Below are 22,761 nucleotides of genomic sequence, written 5' to 3' on the forward strand. Positions count from 1 at the left end.
CCGGTCAGGTACACCCTCTTCCGCCTACGACTAACCTAATTACAAGGTGCCACTCAGAGGCGGAGGTGGCCTACAACCAGGCTACCACTCGGCGCCCGTTCCTGCCCCTAAAGATGCGGGAATCCCATGCGATTCCAGCGCTGCTGCACCATGGAAGAGCCGTGGGGTCTCAACTCTCGGTTCCGTGATCTGGCTGCAGTAGCCGGGTGAAGAAGAGACAAGGCGCGTAGCACCTTTCGGAAAAGGTCTCTGGCAGCTAGGAAGCCCCCTCCCGTCAAGACTGCGCCTGCGCCAGATCCGCTCCCGTGCCGCGTAGGATAGGGCTCGGCGATCAGCTCAGTTCCCAGTTGCGAGCGCCGCGCGTTCCGGGGCTCGGTCTTCCCTTTCCCCTGGACCCCTCCCTTCTGGAGGACCACGCCCTAAAACCGAAGGTGCCACAGTTACCAGCCGGCTACGTAGCGCTTGCGCCTTGGCCCCTGGTACCGCCCCCACTCCGGTCTGGCGGCGGACCGGGGTTGGCCCTGCAGTTGCGCAGCTGGTTCCGCGGCCCTTCTACCCCTCCGCACTCCGCCGCCTCCTGACGCCGGGTGTGACGTCACCACGCCAGCGGCCGCCATTACAGAGAACCGAGCTCTGGGGCTAGGGCGAGTGGAGGAGGGCAGTGGCCGGTGGCCGAGCACTGTGGGGAGAGCGAGCGGGCCAGCACTAGCGCCGAGCAATCGCCAGTAGCCGCACAGGTACCCCGGCAGCCGACGGCGGCGTGTGTGTGTGGCCCGTGTGCGGGCGGCGGCGCGGGAGTAGCGCGGAGCGGCAGCCGGTTCGGGCGGGTGGCATCATGGACGAGAAGGTGTTCACCAAGGAGCTAGACCAGTGGATCGAGCAGCTGAACGAGTGCAAGCAGCTCTCCGAGTCCCAGGTCAAGAGCCTCTGCGAGAAGGTGAGCTGCACTTCGGTTGCGGGAGCCGTCACGGGCTGAGCCCGCCGAGGAGGCGGCTGTGGGGAGGGTGCAATATGGCGGAGGCCGCCGGCCCGGGCCCCCCGAGCCTCCCAGACCGGCGTCCGGCACGGTACGGCCCGGCGGCGCTTCCCGGGCGACCCGGCGCCCCCTGCCTCTCGAGCGAGGATTGGTTGCCGCCGCCACCGCCGTCTAAAATGGCGCCGTTCATCCAACTCAGGGGCTTCCGAGCCTCCTGGTCTTGGCATCGGGAGGGGTGGTGTGGGAGCCGAGACCCTGTGTGTCAGTGTTGGAGACGGTTTTGAGATCCTGGTAAGAAAAGAGGACTTAGGTTCTAAGGCCTGAGAATACGGCCTAGGACTCTACTCTGAGGTGACCAAGAGGCTTTTTACTCGTATTCAGGACTAATTTTTTGCTCCAAAGGTGTTCAGAGGATCCCCCAAAAGGCAAGCTTATAGGCCAGATCCCAGGACCTATACAAAGGTCACACAGCTTTAGTTAGTTCTGTCCTGGGTGGTTTGTGCTGAAACCGAGCAATTTTTTCAAAGACTTTTTTTTTTAAGCGTATTTTTTAAGGATTTAAAAATCATTAATCTCTTCGAAGGTAATGGTGGTAGTTATAGGGAGGAGTATGACTTATTTTTCATAGTTGGGAAAAATGAAGAATTTGGTGAGTCATACTACATAAGGAGTTTTGAGATTCAAAGTCAAGTGTCAGTTGAATCCGTGATTTATATGCTGACAAGTTGGGTGGTGTAAAACCCTTCTCTAAACTTAATATACTTGGCATTTTGCCATTTTTAAAATGAACAACAGCAAGAGGAGCAAATTTTGTATCCTGACTCTTTTTTTCGGAAAGTTACCTGCTTGTATTTTTGTGGCTTTAAGTAGTAGTAGTGCAGATAATAGCTGTTGATTGAGCCTCTACTGTATTCCAGACATTGTGCTTAGTGTTTAAATATTTTATCTCAACTCGTTGAGAGTGGAATCTTGTAGCCCATATTAACTTCCTTTTCAAAATTGACTTTGCAGCATTTCATTTTAGTACAGAATCATGGAATGTCATTAACATTTTGTATTAGTGAAGAGTTATTAGAGAGCAAGTATGCTGACTCGTTTGTGATTTGATGTGAAAATTAGGTTCATGAGTTTGGTATATATGCTCCTAAAACAGACTTTTTCAGAAACTATGCTGTAAATTGCAGTTTAAGTGAATCAAATTCAGATTTATTTATCTGGAACTTGAACAAAACTCAACTCTCCTAGTTGATAAAGTGGTAGGTACATCATCTTTTGGAACTGCATTTTAATGGTAGCAATGTATTGAGTCTTTTGTTGCTTCTTGACCCTCAATTCTTTTGCATCAAATGAGAATGGTATTTGTTTCAAAGGTTTAGAAATATGCTTTAAAAAAATTGTTTAATGTATATCATCAAGTCTTAATTTCTAGGTCTTATGATGATTTTAAAACCTTTCAGAATTTAGTACTTTACATAAAGAGTTTGAGCCAGTAGTTGGGTAGACAAGTAGTCATTTGTATAGAAAATATTGGAAGAAAGGTAGTGATGTAATTGGAAGACCACTGGACTTGGAGTTAGACCTGGACACTAGTTCTCTTTCTGCCACAGAGTAATTGTAGTTGATCTTGGGGCAACCACTTCATTTGGTTGACATTTTTTGCCTATAAACTAGAGTTAAAACATGTTCCAGGGTCTGCTCTAATCTGAGATTATACAATTCCATTGAATTAGTATGTTGTGTTTAAATACTGAATACCTATTGCATATGCAAGATTACTTACTCTTATGAGAAGAATGGAAAGCAATGCAGAATAATCATGTATTTTCAGGAAGCCTGAATCTATTTGGAAATCAGTAGTAGATGGACCAAGAAAGTAGAGGGGTTTATGTTGGAGACTTTAGAAGATAATACTGGATGCTAAGGTGGGGTGGCTGAAGCTTAGTGCATCTGGTAAAGTTCATTGTTTTCCACATCTTTATAAAACTAAGAGATAATGAGATTAATCAGTTTATGCTTAGATCTCCATTACTATCCCAGCATGTCCCGATTTTAGTTCTTAGAGCCAAAATGATGGAAATAATATTCGAAGTTAGGTATCCAAGAAATGGATCGTTTTAGGGAGTGACGCACAGCTCTCATACTGTTTTAACTTTATTTTGAGTATTTCAACTTTTGGCATTATATTATTAACCTTCCAAACTAAATTAATTTGAAGACAGTTTTTTAGGTATATAGGATGAGTTAGGATACATGAAATTATTTTTTACAGGTCTTTCTAGTAAAACAAAAGTTCTCTTTTTACTGTATTAATATTTGTATGGCTAATACCATCTGATGAAAGCCACATATTTTGAAAATCTTGAGGGAAATTTTTTATTAGTACAATAGTTTTTTCCTTTTTTTTTTTTTTTTTAAAGAAAAGATGTTGGAAATAGCTATTCGGTAATAGCTGATACTTTTGATTAGGAAAAGGAATGATAATTTTAACACTTTCCTTCTATATACCTGAAAATGCCTGATCTGAATGAAATATTTAAAGTTGTAAAGATGGAAGTATACCATAAGAGGTTAATATGATTAAAAATGGCAGAGGCCATTGGTATGGTGTCTTATCAACGATTAATAGTGGTAGATGTTCAAAATGCAGAAAATCCAAATGTGTATTTATAGACAAGGGTGACCATGTTTTTGTTGTTGTTAACTAGTCAAGCTCCCCCCCCCCCCACAAAATGTGATTAAAGTTTATATCAAAGCCAAAGTTTTTGATTGTGTCTAGTGTACCTTGTCATTTTGGGGATCATAATTTGTTGATTGTTTAAAAATTAGTGGCAAGTGAATGCAGTTTTGTCTAAGCACACTTCTATAGTCAGTAACATTACTACAGCTGTGTGACTGGACTAGTATGTTTCCATCTACAGATTGACAACTTGCCTTCCAATTAACTGGAGTAAACAATCTTTTATTATGTGACTTTAGCAGAGGTTTAATTTAGATATGATTTTTGGCTTTGTGCTTTCAGGTCTTACCAAACTTGTGGAGAATGTCGTTTGATAGCCAGGTCCCCCCCCCCCCCCAAAGGAGTTCTTTAACTAGGTATGCTATTTTCCATTGCTCTACAAGCACTATAAATAAAATGCAGTCATTCAAGTCTTCAGTTAGTTTTAACATTTATTACATGAGTGAAAAAAGCAAACCCTTTCTAATTGAATGAGCTGCAAAATATTTGAACAAGGATAAATTCCTTTATGAAGTGGATACTATATTTTTGTATGTCTGTGTTTAAATTAAAAAAGTTGTTTGGTTCATTTCCATAAAAGTAATTTGAATATTGAGAAAAACAGTTGGCATGGAAGCATGGGGTAGAATATTGTTTTCATCAATACTTTCACATGCACAGTCTCTTAAGTTTATGAGACAATTATTGTCCTCAATTACAGATAGAAACCAGAGGCTCAGAAAGGTAAAGTTATTGACTGCAGTGGCTAAATTGAGATTGCTTAGGCTTAAGGATTCTACAAAGACTTACGTTCTAGTCATGCTTCACAGCCCTCCCTCTCCTTTATGAGATAGTGTCAATAATGAAAGATGCAGGTGAATTGGGGCCAAAACGAATTATAGAGTCAACAGCTCTTAAATTAACTTTTATTTTGATCGCTGGAAAGCTCCTTATTCCTGCCCCATACTGTCCTTTGACTTTGTCTTGGAGGAGGAAACAATAATTATTATTCACTTTTGGATGTGACTAACTACATTTACCCCTCAAATGAGGTTAATGAGATGAAACCTCCAGTTTATTTTCTGTGTCTTCTCAACATAAATTGTGATCCACAGACTACATTCAAAATATTCCAATAAAGCATAACTGACATTAATATTGTTTATTACAGAAAATGCCTTTTTATCCTCATAGCTTCTACAGTCAAGGCTGGTTGTGCCTGTGTTCCATGATTTCCCAGGCATGAAGCAATAATACAGTGAGTTTTGAGTTGACTTAATGAGGAAACACTGAAAAGGCAAACAGTCCTATTCAGATACACTAGACACAATCAAAAACTCTCCCTTGTTTTCTCAGAGTCAAGAGTTGTATCTGCAAATATTGGTAGTAGGGCTAAGGTGGAACTCATACTGTAAAAGGAATGGTGGGGACTGCAGTAATGTATGAGATAACATTTGCATCACCAGTCTGATGTTTCCCCTTTTTATGACAGCAAATATTTCCCTTTCTTATTGTAAGCTGTGTTTGTCAGTTAACTGTGGAGTATTAGTCTTTATTTAGTTTAGAGGAGATAGGCTAGGAAAACTAGGAGATGTTGGGTTTGGGGTTGAAGTAATGATAGGCACAGGTCTTTTTTGAGGGTGCTGAGAACAGAAAGGAAAAGTCGTGTGTGGCAGGAACTCCACCCCTATCCCAGCCACTCCTTTTTTACTCTTTCTACTTTGATCTGTTCCTCTCATTTCCACTTTTTTTTCTTTCTTCATTTCCCATTACCATCCTTGTTTTAAAAAATTCTCAACCTGTACTGGTCTGTGAGAGTGAGATTTGAATTGCACTAGAACTAGGAAGGGGACAGATTTGTTTTTTCATTGTTTTAAATAGCTTTTCTTTCAGCTTCTGGAGCAGAAGTAGTAGAAGAGGCTGAAATAAAGAAGTCTGGCTGTCAATAAATGGCTGGGGTCTGAAAGAACTGTAAAGTTTCAATCTGGGGTTAACTGTTTAATTTCTTCACAATACAAAGTTACTATTGCCTACTTATGTATTGGTTTGGAATGGATGAACAAGGCACTGACAGATGTATGTATCTAAACTGTATGTATCTAAATGACCAGTTGGCTAGTCACTATGGCACTCCCTGTCACCACTTCTGCCTTAGTCATTTAGTTACTACTGTAGATTGGAATTTTCACCCTTCTGTTGTTGAGGGGCCTGAAAGAAGGTTGAAAACCTTTGTTCTGGAGTGCCCTGGGAAACAGTTTGTTTATCTAACTAAAGTCATATGCAAAGTGTAGTTGACAAAGGTTATAAAGTGTCATTGATGCTATTAGCTATGTGCCACCATACATTTATTTGCTTTTGAAATTGAACCAGAATTTATTAAGCCCTCATTATATGCATTATTAGTTTTCAGTATTTAGCTTGTCTAAATAACATAGGGATTCGTTAGCTTTTTTTGCTTTCATATGGTTTCAGATTAGTCAGAAAGTTGAATTTGTAAACTCTAGATAAAAGTTTTAGAACATTTGTTCTAGTGGTAATCAAGTGCATTTTATTTCTCTGTCCCCATTGTCTGTAAACTAACAGAGATGCCCATCACCTATTTTTTGGGGTAGCTCTGACTTTTTATAAAAAGACTTGAGTACTTTAGGATGGAGTACAATTTTAGTGTTGGAAGGAACTTTAAAGACTTTATAGGCCAACTCACCTTTTACAGATGAGGGAGGAAACATATCAAGAATGGTTAAATCTAGTTCATGATGATTGTTGTGAGAATTTTTAAGCAACTGTATATGTAGCAACATTTCTCAGTTTAGTAGATTAACTTTTTCCCCGTGTGCAGGCATGTTTGAGAATGTGTAAGTCATGCACATGTGTAGGCTGATTAGTAAAGATCAAGGCCAGTCTTAGGAGGCATATGACTTTTTGGAAAATGATCATTTTGATCAAAGCGAAGATGATTATTTGATTTTAACAAAGAAGACTAAATTATTTCCTAAAAATATTAGAGGCATCTGTTAAGTATAATTAATGAAAGACAAGTAATATGAAGAAAGGTTTGATAATTAAAGATAATTAACTCAAGATTCATTTGCTTCCAGGGCTAGTAATATGTCCTACTTTATGTATCACACCAACATAAAAATCTAACCATATACTCTAATTTATCATGGACCTTAATTTTTTTTGCACAGTTATGAAAATCAAAGAAACCTACGTTTTTCTAAAAGCAGTATTAAGCAAAACACAGTTCTTAGGATATTGAAAAAATGTGTTCCTGCTTTCAAATTTAATTATTTTGTTCTGTTTAAACTGAAAAGTAAAATTCAGAAATTGCATTTTTCTCAGCTTATGTCTTTATGGCTATGCTGTATTGGTAGAAGATGTACTTAACTATGATTAGAGTATGAAATGTTGAATTTATTTCAACTAGAGTTCCAGTGAACATTAGATTTAATAATCATCAGGTTTTTAATAGAAAAATACATAAGAACATTATCCAACTCTCTGAATACTCAAAGAACATGTGTGGACAATTTGTACAAGAGCAGAAAGAACTGGTAGTAAATAAACATGGAATAAAGTTTGAACTCAGAAATGAAAAGTGCCACTTAAATCGGGAGATAACATTTTGTATCTGAAATAGCTGAGAAATAAGTACATTCTTGCACTTATTGTTGCATAACAAATTGGTCATAATCCAGTTTTTGTGTGTATGTTAGAACCATTTTAATATGATTATACATATCTGCCAAATCCAGAAAGAAAAAGATTTATGCATACATAACTTTTCCAGTTAACATCTGCAAGCATAAACAACTATTTCAGCTTATAAATTCATCAGGGTCAGAGGGCTTAACCAATATTTCTTTATTGCTAGGCTTACGAGCATTAATTACAGATGAATTAGTGTCCTTTTATTTCTCTTCTGTCACTCTCCTTGTCCAGAGACATTTTTGTTGTAAAAGTTTCAGTGCAGTTTGCCTGCAGCCAAAGGTAATCTTTTTTGAATTTTCCTTATAATTATAGCTTGTTTAATCACAGAAGCACCCCTGCAGAGGTGGAGTTCAGGGTTATGTACAATAACAGGAGGTCATAGTTTTGAAGTCTAGCACAATCTAGCGCTGATTGTGTCTTAAACTACATATTGACTCCTTATAGACATGATTTTTTTAAATAAAGTAGTGCATATAAGACAGTTGCACAATTCACTCAGCCCTGAAAAGTTGTTCAATGCTAGCTAACAGTTGGTCATGAAACACGAGTGAGCTTGAGACACTGTCCATTCCTAAGATTCAATCAAGGATTGGCTAAAACATTGGAACACGTCTGCTTATGAAGGCTATATCGTTCCTTCCTTTCCCTCACAATTTAGTTTTGTTTATTTTTGTTGGTGTTTGGCTTGCACAGGACTAGAACGCTTTTGATCACTTTGCGAACCAGGAAAACCAATGGTCTAAAACTATAACAGGATCAGTAGGCCGATTTGTCCATTTCCAGTTACTGGTTGGTGGGCCCCTCTAAGGATCTTCACTTTCCCTTCCCTGCCTTCCAGAACATTGATCAGAAGATGAGTCTGAGCATCATCCCATCTAACTCTTTTAACCAATGCCTGGCTAAAACTGGAATGTTTTAGTTCAGTATGTTTTTAAATCACCCACAAAAAGAGGTTCTACAGGTCTTCACAAAACCTAGAATTTCCATGAGAATGTCTAATCTTTATGGTCCAAGAAGTCAGCATTGAAGTTAAGCTTCCTGGAGGCAGTTTGGTTCTTATAATTCAATCATTGGTTGAGTTAAAACCCAAGGTTGAAGCTCAATATCCCTGGATGGAAAGAGAAGCTGGGGACTGATTGAGCTGGCTTGTGACCTCATTGGTACCCTTGGGGCTGAGTGTGGCCTCTGGTCCAGGAAGCTGGTGATGCATAGGGATCAGATAAGATCCACAATCCATGTTCCTAAAGTAGGAAGTTAAGCCAGCATATCCCTGACATGAATCCTGAGTATAGATAATGGGATAGGATCTCTGCATGCAGGAAGAGGAGGTGGACAAGGAATGACAGTGGGAGACGGAAGTTGGGCTCCAGAAAGACAAAGGAGCACTGCTGCTGGAAATGGCTGGGACTAAGGTGCTAGTGGAGGCAGTGAATTGGCTACTTGTTCCACTCTCTGAACTCACTCCCCAAGCTGGAGATGTCTTCTTTTTGGCAGGTCTCACTTTGTTTTGACCTCCATTCTGTTGCTGTTACTGTTGGTGGCAGTTAGCTCTTCAATTCTTAAACCTTACCCAGGTAGTCCACCAATGGGTGCAGCACGTTCATTGCAGAAGTGGTCAGACAGGCAGCCACTGACTGCATAAGGCAGTTGCTTAAGATAAGACGTCATGTTCAGGTTGTTAGGAGGTGCCAAGTCAGCCGAAATTGAGGCAGGAGAGGGGTGGGACCTAGCTGGAAGATCTTGCTTTGTCTCATGTTCAGGGTCCTTGGCAGGTGGGTTTGGAGTGGTGGAACTAAGGACAAAGCAAGTAAACGTGCTGGTTTACTGCTTCGGAGGCAGTAGTTCTTCCACATTCCACCACTAACTTTAAAAGCGTAGTGTAGTTTTATGGTACGTGTGAAACTAAAGAATGTTCAAACTATTTTGTTCTGTAATCCCACAAGTGAAAATTTTCTGAAAGGAAATAATTTAAATGAACAATAAATAATACATACATAGATCTGTTCAGGAGGAGATTATACGGCATATTAAGATGATCATTATAATGCTATAGGAGATTGCATTAGAAAATATGAAATGTTAGGACACAAAATGAAACAAGGTCTCTGTAGAGGTAAAAACTGGAATATATGAGAGTACTTTCTGTTGATGTGGTAGGATAAAGACATAGCCATAAACATTTTAATGTTTTTCAGTCTTTATATAAATAATTTTTCCGTAGTTGTAATCATTTTGTCTTTTTAAAAGTTTTCTTGATTTAATGAAAATGCATAAGTGTATTGCATGTCTTTTTCTACGATATAGGTTAAATAGAAATGGTATCGCTGTTGTGAACCCTTAAGGAAATGAAATTTTTGTGTTTGGTGAATCTATTGTTGGTTTGTTTTTTTCTTCCATGAAAAAATCTAGGCTTGGATGATATGTGAGGTCTAATTTAAGTCTGCTTTGTTTGTAATTTCATATTATCGTGGTTAGGGTTGGTTTGTATCTAAGAATGTCAGACAAATCTATATAGGTCATTTACCTTATACCTGATGGCTTTATAGTAGGTTGAAAAATAAAGTTGTGAGATTTCTGAATCTGAACTCAGAATGCCGAGAGGATGTTGAATATAAACTAATGTCCCTAAAAGGTTGATTTCCTTAAAGTGACTCCAAACTGTTTGGATTTTAGGATGGTATAAAATTTTAACTTCCTGTGGTTACTTGTGATTAGCTCTTATTACTGGAATAGCCTGCTTGTGTTTTAACCTTGTTTTAGGAAGTTTTATATGAATTTTTTCCCTTGAATGTAATTATTTCCTTCTTTACCATTCGACTGAATTTCAGTAGTGTGCCAGTAAATAAAAAGTCAATATGGTGATTACACACTTTTTAAAAACTTGATCTTAATTCCCCCCCCCCCAAAATTAATTATTTGTTAGCTGAGACATTTGAAGGTCCGGAAAATGTTTTAGGGGAAACAAGAAAAATTGGTATGTGTGTGTTTCGCTTTTGCTTCTGTGCATAATTCAGGTGACGTGAGGTTTTAAATTATAACAATACCAGAGTGAAAAGGTCGTTATTTAAAAAAAAAAAAAATCTCTAATCTTAATTAAGTTACCTTGAAAGTCTGGTTCTGCCATTTGCTTTGAGTGTTAAACTAGAAAGTTGAGGTTGTATTGCTACCTTTGAAACAGATAAGTTGATGAAGGCCTGCAGGGTCTAAAGGTGACTCATTAGATGTCCTATTAGGTGACTCATTTCAGGGTTCTTTTGGGTGCTTCTGAGACTTAAAATGCCTTGACTTTTTATGATAACACAGATTCTCACCTCCCTTTTTCTATGATTAGTTTTCCTGATTGTAAAATTTTTAGCAAGGACATCTGCAGCTTTTATTGTTCTGGTGTTCTGTAATAGTATATTTTGGTATAGTTGAGACCCCCCCCCCCAAAAAAAAAAAAAACCTACCAAAAAGTATACTTAAAATTGATCTTTGTAAACTTGAATCTTTGTTGTTAAAATATACGTCATTGCAACTGATACATACTACTGTTTTCTCCAGGATTTAATTATAAATATCCTGGTCTGAAATTTGGTAGGAAGGAAAGCAAGCTTTGGCTTTCCCAGGTTAGAAGTTTAAAATGTTCATATCGTCCTTTCCCTTTGGTGGACAGTTTGGTAGTGTCAACCTAAAATCCAAACTAGATGTACTAATAGGTTCACTTCATAGTGTCTTCTTTTAGGAAGCGTGCCTGCATATGTTATAGATACAATGTTTATCATTGTGATTTGTCCAAATTGAAATAAAAGGGACAGGTAGCATTTAAACTTAATTTTCCTTTCATAATTTGAATAGAAATTTTGAGTAGATTGTAATAAGAAACTTAAAGCAGTCATGAATATCAGCTTTTCATCATTCATATAGAGCCTAGTGATAGGTGTTTGTGGGTGTATTTTGAAATTTTAACTTCTGTTAGAATTAAATGTGACAGCATTGTGGCAAGATTTACATGGTATGTGACCATCTGTTTTCTTATGTCATTGTCCTTTTAAAACTTTTGAATAACTTAACAATATTTTTTGGAGTTGGACCTACCATTTCATTCACAGCTATTGTCATTAGTATGCACTAGATGCTAAAAGCACTAGCCATGGTATTAATGCCAAACAGAGTTAGTAATAGAATATGCCTAGTAAACTTCTGCTTTTTAGTAATAATCAGGGGAGGTTTGAATTACATTAGACACATGGGTATATGTATTTCTTAAGAAATATCTTTTTTTTCCCTACATTTTAGAATGTTAAATAATTAATTTTGGATATCAGTGATTGATGAGTGTACTGAAATAGGCTCCCCACAATGTTTGGAAACTTGATAAGAGTGGTTCTTCAATTGGCTGCACCCGAAAGCACCAATGTGGGGTGGGGAGGGGATACTTTAAAAAATTACTGATGCTTGGATTCCACCCCTGGAGATTCTTAATTGGGAGAAAAGTAGCTTGGGCTTCTGTATTTTCTAAAAGAGCTTCCCAAGTGATTTTTAATGTGTGGCAACCACTGCCTTAAAACCAGTCTTTGTCATAACTTGGTTGTCACTGAAAAATGTAATGCGCAAAGGCTCATTAGCAACAGTTCTCTGATAATTTCACCCCTGTGTTGCAACGTTTTGTCTTCCCTTAGCCTCCCACTGTACATTTTGGAACACCATTTCATAATACTGGTTGCACACAGAAGGGATACTCGATAAATATTGGTTGACTATATGAAGAAAACACCTTTAACCCATTCACAGAACAAATTTCTTTTACCTGACTGGCTTACAACTGAAATCAGGCTCTCCCTGAGGAAGTCATGTAGCTGCTCTAATATCCCTCCCTGATGGGTCGAAGCTGTCTCCCTCTGTGCAAGGATAAAATTCCCTTTGTTTTTCAGGCTTCTGTCCTCTACCTAAATACCTGGGCATCTTTTCTGACTGCTTTTACCTATTTACATATTAAGTGTCTTCTACATCACAGGCATTGTTCTAGCAAGGTGCTGTGTACGCACTTGTCAATAAAATGAATCTGGTGAACATTTTTTAAACTGTTTGTTGCATGGAAAATAGATTGGAAGGAGGAAAATGGAACAGAGAGTTCAGTAAGGAGTAACCCAGGTCAGAGATGATGGTGGCTTGGAACAGGGTAGAGGCAAAAAAGATGGAAGCAGAGGGATTTGAGATACATTTTGAAAAGGGACTTGGCAAGACATCTGTGGATTGGCCCCTGAATATTAGCAGCCTTTAATTTCTAATCCATCTTAGATCTCCACATCCATAGCTCTACCTCCAAAATTCTAAATTCACTCATTAAATTTTTTGCCAGTGGATCTTTCTTCTAATACCACTTTGGTTAGACTTCTTTATTCTATATTCATGTTCCATTCTCTCCCTACATTTCTTACCTGGGATGACCAGCTGTCATAATTTGCCGGGGCTCACCTAAGGCATTTCTTGGGATGCGGGACTTTGAGTGCTAAAACCAGGGTAGTCAGTCATCCTACCCCTACCCCAGTCCACCCTCTTTACTCTTTCATGTTTTGCTTGAGCCACGCTAACCTTTTCCTCTTTTAACTATTGGGCCTTTATATATATAATTGCATCTGCCTTTATTGGACCTTGTCCTATTTCATACTTCCATCCTTTTCCTGTAACTTAACTCATCCCATTCTTTGTACCTCAGGCAGTTTTCCTAGTTGTCCCAGGGATTGTGATCCTGGAATACTGCTACTTAACTCTAGCATGTATCAGCACTTGGCCCTGTCTTTTATAATGATTGTTTTTTATTGTCTGGCTCTCCTGCTGTACTGTGTGCTCTTATGGACTCTTGTTTGTTGTGATAACTCATTTAAAGTGACCTCCACCAGTTACTCTCTCCCTTTATGGCATTTAATAGTCTGTACTTTGTTACTTGGTTACTTGTTTGTGAGCCTTCCCCTCTCCCCACCTCACAGTGGGGATCACCTAATAGTCAACAATTGTAAAACAAGAAGTTTATATTTCGGTATAAAGTGTAAAAAATATATTAAGATACAGATAAGATTTTAATGTATTCCAAAAATTAAAATCAAGCAGGACTAAGAAACCTCTCCTCATAGCCCGAAATTGTGGAGCGCCAGCATTATAGTTAGAAGTCTAAAGCTAAGAAGCTAGGAACCTGAATGTCTTGCTCCATTTCATTATTTTATATGACTGCTGATAATAATCTCTTTAGTACTTGCTTAGATGGCTACCAATAGGCCTACAAACTCCTAGTACTTAGGAGAGTAATGGGGCTATGCATCTCTTAACTTTTATTTTTTTATTTTTATTTTTTTATTTTCTGGGTATTGGGAGTCATAGACAGTGGAATAGAATTCCATCCATATCTTGTCCTCTTATTTTAATGAGCATAATTGCTGGTAATTTTATCTTATACTGAGCCTGCCCTGCAAGTACATTAAGTGTAAATAAACATATCTTTGTTAATGTTGTTTAATGCCTAATGTATTGATTTATTTTTTTCTCCATCTGTAGGCTAAAGAAATCCTGACAAAAGAATCCAACGTGCAAGAGGTTCGATGTCCAGTCACTGTCTGTGGAGATGTGCATGGGCAATTTCATGATCTCATGGAACTGTTTAGAATTGGTGGCAAATCACCAGATACAAATTACTTGTTTATGGGAGATTATGTTGACAGAGGATATTATTCCGTTGAAACAGTTACTCTGCTTGTAGCCCTTAAGGTAATTTCAACTAGTTGCTTGGGCATTTTATACTGGTCAAAACAGTCCTCTTGTAACCGCCGCGCCCCCCCCCCCCCAATGATTTGTGATTTTCTCCATCTGAATGTTAGGCTTTAGAAATAAAACTCCACATTTAGGGATGCAAGTGTTAAGGTTTGGGATTTATAAGTAAGTCATAGGGTCTGTCTTCATTCTGAGTAAGGAGATAACACAGAACAAGAACAAAAGTTATTCTGTCAGAAAGAGAATACCTTAAGTCAGATTATTTGAAAAAATGTAAAGAACTTGTCAAATAGAAATTTTAGTTCAATAAGTTGGGGTATGGAGAAGTAATATATTTATTTTTCTAGATACTTTTGAAGTATTTTAAGAGAACAAAACATCAGATGTCAAAAATGTTTGTCTTTGACACAGCAGTCCTATAATTTAAAAAATTAAATACAAGAGCAAACAAGCTTTATTTATATGAAAACATAAATTGCAGCATTATTTTTAATGTCAGAAAAAGAATTGACCTACGTATTCAACAGTAAGTGAATTTCTAATTTATGATTGATCTCAGTAGACTAGTTTGTAGCCGTTAACATGACATGAAGATCTAAAACAATAGCAAAGATAATTAAAGCGTGTTGCTTTACATTAGTTACACTTTTGAGAAACGTACAAAGATCTGAAGGTTAAACACGAAATGGAAAGGAGCCTTCTGCCTTTCTTGTAAATTTTGACTTTACCTTTTGGGGAGAAGATTTTTTTTAGTATGCAGAATGATAAAATGGCTGCCAGAGACTTCTAATATTAGAGAAGCAGTGAGATGTGGTTTTTGGCAAAAGCTGGATTTTAGGCAATTAATAAAATGTATGTGTTCACGAAGCTATCTGAACCATATAAAATGTAAAACATTTTGGAGATCACTGTGTTCTGCATCTATAAAGTGAAGGAGTTAGATTAAATGATGGAAAGTTTCTGCAGTGATTTTAGATGTTATGAAGGCATCTTTGCAAGCTAACCTGTACTTAAAGCCCAGGTACTTGAATCCCACTGCTCAGAGGAAGAACGATTATGTTACCTATAAGAATTCATGTTTGAAGGTGTTATGGGCTGAATTGTGCCACACGCACGCACCCAAATTTTATATGTTGAAGTTCTAACTCCCAGTATCTCAGAATGTGAGTGTATTTGGAGATAAGGCCTTTAAAGAGGTAATTAAAGATAAAATGAGGTCTTATAGGGGAGCCTTAATTCAATATGGCTGGGGATTAGGGCACAGATACAGAAGGAAGATGATAGAAGATTTGTGGAGATGGACATTTACTAGCCAAAGAGAGAAGCTTCAGAAGAAAGCAACCCTGCTTACATCTTGATCTTGGACTTCTAGCCTCTAAATCTGTGAGGAGATAAATTTCTGCTATTTAAGCCACCCAATCGGTGTGGTACTTTGTTGTGGCAGCCCTGGTTGGGGGTTGGGGGGAACTTCGGCAAATAGTGCTGAAAACAGTTGGATATCCATTTAGCAAAAAATGAACTTTATAGCATGCATATGGATTAAATCATAGACATAAATATGAGATTTAAAGCTGTGAAACTTCTAGAATGAAGTAGGAAAAAATCTTTGTAACCTTGGGTTAGGCAAAGATATCTTAGATAGGATACCAAAAGCACAATCCATTAAAAAATTAATAAATTGAATTTCATCTAAATGAAGATTTTTGTTCCTCAAAAGAAAGATACTAAGAAAAAAATATTTGTATTCACACATTTAAAAAATCTATTAAAACACTTAAGATGATAGTTTTAAAATGAACAAAATATTTGGATATTTCACCCAAAAAGAGATATAAATGGTCAATCAGCACATAAAAAGATACTCAAAATCATTAATCACCAGGGAAATGCAAATTAAAATAACAATCACAGCCATTGGAATGGCTGTCATCAATCAGACTGATAATAATACCAAGTGTCAGTGAATTTGTGGAGCTGTTAGAACCTTCATCCCTTGATGGTGGGAATGTAAAATGGTCCAGCCACTTAGAAAAAGTTTGGCAGTTTCTCAAAAAGTTAAACATATTCCTAACATATGACTCAGCAGTTATACTCAACTTAGGAATCTACCCAAGAGAAATGAAAGCATGTGTTCATATTAAAATTTCCACATAAATGGTCATGCTAACATGACTTATAATAGCCCCCAACTGCAAACGATTCAGATCTTCATCCTACTAGTAAATAAAACGTGGCATACTGTGAAGCAGTAAAAAGGAACACACCACTGATCCATATACAGATGAGCCTCAACAATACTCTGCGAATTAGAAGCAGCCAGACACAAGAGACTATATGATGTATGATTCCAGTTATATGAAGTTTCTAGGAAAAGCAAATCTCAATAATAAATCAGTGGTTGCTGGGAGTAGGAGTCAGTAGTGACTGCAAAGAGGCATGAGGGATCTTTTGGAGGTAATGGAAAGGTTCAAAAACTATTGTGATGGTTGTTGCATAACTAAATTTATTAAAAGTTACTGAAAATCATGAATGGAGTTTTATGGCTGATAATTATGCTTGTAAAGTTGGTGATAAGTGGGAGTTTCGGTTGAGATGAGGTTGACATACCCCATGGACAAATGTCTGTAGATAGGTAGTTTAGGTTTGCTGTGATGCGGGGCATGGGATGTGTTTTCAACAAAATTGGCACTCTGGATTTCCCTGTAGAAAGCTTGCTGAATTGTAATTTGGTTTTTGATGGAGCCAGCATTTCATGTTTTCCATTTTGCTGTTTTAGGTTCGTTACCGTGAACGTATCACCATTCTCCGAGGAAATCATGAGAGCAGACAGATTACACAAGTATATGGTTTCTATGATGAGTGCTTAAGGAAATATGGAAATGCAAATGTTTGGAAATATTTTACAGATCTTTTTGATTATCTTCCTCTCACTGCTTTGGTGGACGGTCAGGTATGTAGGTCCTCTTAAAACCTACATTGCTGATTATTTTCATTTTGCTGCTTTGTTAACACTTAAGTGCCAGTAACTAATTTTTCCACATTCACATCCCTTTTGGGCCTTTTTGAAGTGTGTTTGTATCAGGCCCTGAACTCTGTTGGAACAACAGGGATGGAAGATGTAGCCCATCCAGACTGTTTCTGGACACATCTGGGAGATGTAATTAAGGTCCAGGTAGAGGAGTATGCAAAGAAATTGCAAGAAAAGTCTCTGAGAAGGAAGATAATAGTCTATAGTAAGGGTGAGGTCAGAGAAACATTGTCTTGGAGGAGCTGATTGAAGTGGAGTCTGTACTAGCAGTAGTTTATCAGGAAGAAAAGGAGTATATTTAGTAGTATAGAGTGGAGTGGGCTAGAAGAAAAGATAGACCCTGCAGAAACAAGCCTGGTTTATAGGAGAAAACAAATACCAGTGGGGCTGAGTAAAATGGGTTGCTGCCTGCAGCTTAGTCCAGAATATTAGAAGTTTCTTTTAGGCGAGGTTAACATTATAAACCACTCTTTTCAGATCTTCTGTCTACACGGTGGCCTCTCACCATCCATAGATACACTGGATCACATCAGAGCGCTTGATCGCCTACAAGAAGTTCCCCATGAGGTATTGACTTTTATTTAGTAATAAAATATTTTCAGAAAACTTTTTAGAGGAGAAATCAATAACTCTAATTTAATTCATTATATGTATTCTCATTTAATTCTGAAAAAGGACCCTATGTAGTATGAGCACTCTCATTGACCCTATTCTTTAGAAAAAAAAAATAGCATTAAGGAATGTGCCAAGATGCTGGGCTTAGGACATAGGATGATGATTTCAGAGCCTCTGTCTTAATTATTAGACTATGCTGCCTAACAGTGACACTTGCATATGTAGGCCTATTAGTTATGGCTCATTGCTATTGGGACTAATCGTTGTAGGCTGTTGCTCTTAAAGACATCTAGAAATACTTCCTTATTTATTTTACACAGATATTTGACTTTAACTACAAAACCTTTTGCTGTTTTCAGCAAGCACCACTAAAAAATTTTGACAGTAGGATGCTACTTCTGATGAATTACTCAAGTCATGTATTAACTATCTTTGCAAGAGGCAGTTTAAAACTTAACTTGCTTTTTTAGGGTCCAATGTGTGACTTGCTGTGGTCAGATCCAGATGACCGTGGTGGTTGGGGTATATCTCCTCGAGGAGCTGGTTACACCTTTGGACAAGATATTTCTGAGACATTTAATCATGCCAATGGCCTCACACTGGTGTCTAGAGCTCACCAGCTGGTGATGGAGGTACGTTCTGTTCTTTGATTAGGAGTTTTAAATTAATGGTATTAGTACATTCCATGTATTCCTTCCAATGTTTGCCGTTATAGCCTGAGCCTTTTCATAGGTGCACATTAGAATTAAAATCTCAATCTTTTGATCACAGTGAAATTCATAGTAAACATGTAGTCAGATTTTTTAAAAATTAAGTTTATTGGGGTAACACTGGTTACTGATAGATAAGATTCAAGTGTATGATTCTATAGTACATTATCTGTATATTGTATTGTGTGCTCACCACCCAAAGTCTAGTCTCCCTTTGTCACCATAAATTTGACAGAGATTCTTACTGACTGGATAGTGCTTAGGATTAAAGAGTGGGAAAGTAAGATTCAGGGAGCAGGAAAAGGGGGAATTTAATAGTTGATTATCTCAATTTTGTTATTTCATATATTTAATGTGTGTGTGTGTGTGTGTGTGTGTGGAAGAGAGATTGGGACGAAATAAACCAAAATATTCTAAGTGGCCTTTGGGTAGTAGCATTATAGGTAATTTGAAAGAAGAAACTTAAAGGGGAAATGGCTTAATTCTTACATAGAGCATTGATTTAATTAGCATGCTTCTAAAATTAGGGTCCTGTTTAGATGAATACTAATAGAATTCTGTGGTTATTATCAATAAAGTCTAACTTTGCTAAAGATAGGGAAAGAAATTTGTGAACAATACTTAAGAAGTAACTCATGCAATTCAAATAGACTTTGAGGGGATGAGGCTGGAAATCCTTTGTACCTGGGCAGTGACCAACTTGGGGACCTTCACTTGTGACTGAGGAGAGAAAAAGGCTGTGGTCTCTCCTAAGAGAATTTGTCTGTCTCTACAAGGAATGGCCATATACTCACTCTTGGATCATGTTTAGGGCAACTGCAGTAAGAAAGCTGATGAGACACTGCTGTTTACAGAAGGCCACATATTTTAATTAAGCAGTTTATTCTTTTGTGATCTGTGCTATATTTTTAGGGCTTTAATTTTTATATAAATTAGTTTTGTAATTTGAGAAAAAATATAATACATGTATATTTTTAAAGCTGTGTGGAATACAGGAAATGATTAAATTACGCAGAACCAGAGATTTTATATTTTATAAGCCCATTGGGGGAAAGATCTTTCGTTCTCTCTTGAGTGGAGTCCCGTTTAGTTATTTAAATAAGGGAGTAAAATGTGTTTTATTTTTTTTCTTGTAGGGATATAACTGGTGCCATGACCGGAATGTAGTAACGATTTTCAGTGCTCCAAACTATTGTTATCGTTGTGGTAACCAAGCTGCAATCATGGAACTTGATGATACTCTAAAATACTCTTTGTGAGTATCTACACTTGAGTAGTTGTTTGCCATTACTTGAATGTATAGTTTCAGTGGAGTTAAGGAGCTCATGCTAAATCCATTCCAGCTTAATTTTTAAATTTCCTTTGAAACAGATCTGTGGTATTTTTGAAATAACATCAATAGAAACTTGTCATATATAAACTTTAATATGAATTCTTTAACTTTTAAACCCATGTTTTATTTATTTAGTGGAGCCTATCTTCTAGATTCTCTTAGAAGGCAACAACCCAGTATGTAAAAGTATATCCTCTCTGGCTAAAGTTGCCTTGGCTCTTTGAGGAGGTGTGCAGCTAGATGACTCATCATTAAATGAATGGGTGATTAGGCTACAATTAGAATTTAGGTAATATTGAAATGAGCATAAATTAGGAAAAACGTGTAAAGTCTGAAAGACTAATGTTCTTGATTTTGATTGTCAGTACATTGGTGTCTTTGAGTATAAATAACATATATGTCTTGTTTTTCAGCTTGCAGTTTGACCCAGCACCTCGTAGAGGCGAGCCACATGTTACTCGTCGTACCCCAGACTACTTCCTGTAATGAAATTTTAAACTTGTACAGTATTGCCATGAACCATATATTGACCTAATGGAAATGGGAAGAGCAACAGTAACTCCAAAGTGTCAGAGAATAGTTAACATTTAAAAAACTTGTTTTCACACGGACCAAAAGATGTGCCATATAAAAATACAAAGCCTCTTGTCATCAACAGCCGTGACCACTTTAGAATGAACCAGTTCATTGCATGCTGAAGCGACATTGTTGGTCAAGAAACCAGTTTCTGGCATAGCGCTATTTATAGTTACTTTTGCTTTCTCTGAGAGACTGCAGATAATAAGATGTAAACATTAACACCTCGTGAATACAATTTAACTTCCATTTAGCTATAGCTTTACTCAGCATGACTGTAGATAAGGATAGCAGCAAACAATCATTGGAGCTTAATGAACATTTTTAAAAATAAGTACCAAGGCCTCCCCCTCTACTTGTGAGTTTTGAAATCGTTCTGTTTATTTTCAGGGATACCGTTTAATTTAATTGTATGATTTGTCTGCACTCAGTTTTATTTCCCTTCTCAAATCTCAACCTCATGTTGGTCTTTGTTATTGTCAGAACCTGGTGAGTTGTTTTGAACAGAACTTTTTTTTTTTTTTTTTGCCCCCTCCTGTAAGATGATGTTACTGCACAAGAGCACTGCAGTGTTTTTCATAATAAACTTGTGAACTAAGAACTGAGAAAGTCAAATTTTAATTGTATCAATGGGTAAGACTGGTGCTGTTTATTTAAAAGATACATCAATTGATAAATATTAGAATTTGTAGAAATCTAGGTAAAGAAAAATAAAAATCAAGGCCACTGCATAATTTCTTTGGTAATTCCTTGGCATTCTTCAGATAAATTTCATGACTCATTTGTAGTCTAGGTAGTACACTTTGTCATATTGCCAGTGTGCTCTTCCTTCATATTGTCTGCAAGAAAGGAAATCTGTATGCTGCTTCAATGAGACCTGACTGTAAAAGCATATAACTTGAAATTTAAGTCTTTCAGGTTTTAATAAAACAGCATGTTTTCAGGTAGAGCTTAAGAAACTAATGTGTCTACTTGTCAGTGCAGTTTCTGGTTATAAATATTGTTATGTATGCTATATGGACTCAAATGATTGACAGATTGGTAAGTTCTTAACATATATGTACATTAATTGTCATGTGATCTAGACTTAAATTTGTCTCAGATAAGAAAGATGTTAAAGCATTATCCTGTATTAAGCTCTTTAAGTGATACTAGTTAAACCAAATAGAAAACTATCACTGGATCATGGTTTAGTGTTAATGTACATTCACCTTGGGACAAAAATGGCATTTGAAATGAAAGGCAGTGCTAAGCACTTGATGAAGTTTCCCCCCCTTTTATTCTTTGACTAGGATTCAGAAGTTAAAATGGTTCTGTGGAAGCTAATATTTGATCATTTTAAGCTATCTGGGTAGACTTCAGGACACTTAATTCTTGTATGAGTGTAGTAATAAAAGTTTGCTTTGTACTTTGTTGAATTTGGAACTAACAAGGAAGTTTTTCATTTTTCTAAGTTGCTTTTGGAAAATATGCACATACACACTGTATATTTTTTAAATGGTCCACTTTCTTTTTATCTCTTCTCTGATCAACAGTATTTTTAATGCCTCGTGGTGTTGATTGTCCAAAGCAGAAAGTCCTTAGTTTTTCTACGTGTGTCCATTTCACTTTATTGTTTTATGCTTTCACAAGAAATATATCTCTCTGCTCTCTTTTTTGCTTTGTCCCTTTATGCCCTTTCTCTCTGACTAAACAAGTAGTTAGTTTATCAATGTACTATAGTTGTAATTCAGTGTACAAGTGATCCAGATATTAAGCAGCTGTTCCTCAGGTCCTGTGATATCAGAATTGACTCTAAAGGAAATGCAGCTCTTATCATTGACATGTACTGTCATCCAGGTACATATTCTCTATAAAGTAAATCTCGTGGTGTCAGGATAGGGGTTGTGGCCAGAATGTGTTGAATTTAGAATGATTATCAGTTTAATCGTCTAGTTGTAGAAATGTCTGGGCTTCAGCCATTTAAATTAGAAAATGTTAATAACCTACCTGATGATAAAATATGTGAAGAAAATCTGTTGGTAAGTATACTGATTTTCTTTTAAAAAATATAATTGCTGTTGCTGATTTCTCAATCAGTAACAGATTAAAATAGAAAATAAACTTTTAAAAAATTTATTGTTCAAAAAAAAGATCGAAGACTTAACTAAAAAGTATTTTGAGTATTTTAATACTGAGGACTTGCAGAAGTTTGCTTTGGAACTTACGGGTAAAAAGAATTGGTAGAATGTGCCCATTTAAATTGTATATCCTAAGTGAACATAGATGACTTTTCCTTTTCTTGGTTGCAGTAGGTGTGTTTCAAATGGAAGTGTAGCATGTCAGTATTAGATTTTTTTTTTTTCCCCA

At 37.3% G+C, this 22,761-nt stretch overlaps 1 protein-coding gene and 1 pseudogene across 1 annotated transcript; one reads left to right on the forward strand and one right to left on the reverse strand.

The window, feature by feature from the left end:
- Window positions 1–580: 580 nt before the first annotated feature.
- Window positions 581–21,830, forward strand: PPP2CA (protein phosphatase 2 catalytic subunit alpha). The gene is made up of 7 exons (XM_016137657.2): window positions 581–937; window positions 13,938–14,147; window positions 16,927–17,100; window positions 17,656–17,745; window positions 18,264–18,425; window positions 19,640–19,758; window positions 20,250–21,830. The coding sequence occupies exons 1-7, from the start codon at window positions 836–838 to the stop codon at window positions 20,320–20,322; spliced, it is 930 nt and encodes a 309-aa protein (XP_015993143.1). The 5' UTR covers window positions 581–835; the 3' UTR covers window positions 20,323–21,830.
- Window positions 8,372–12,846, reverse strand: LOC107506788 (annotated as a pseudogene).
- Window positions 21,831–22,761: the final 931 nt, after the last annotated feature.

The sequence above is a fragment of the Rousettus aegyptiacus genome, unplaced genomic scaffold, assembly GCF_014176215.1.
Source record: "Rousettus aegyptiacus isolate mRouAeg1 unplaced genomic scaffold, mRouAeg1.p scaffold_m13_p_7, whole genome shotgun sequence".
Lineage (NCBI taxonomy): Eukaryota > Metazoa > Chordata > Mammalia > Chiroptera > Pteropodidae > Rousettus > Rousettus aegyptiacus.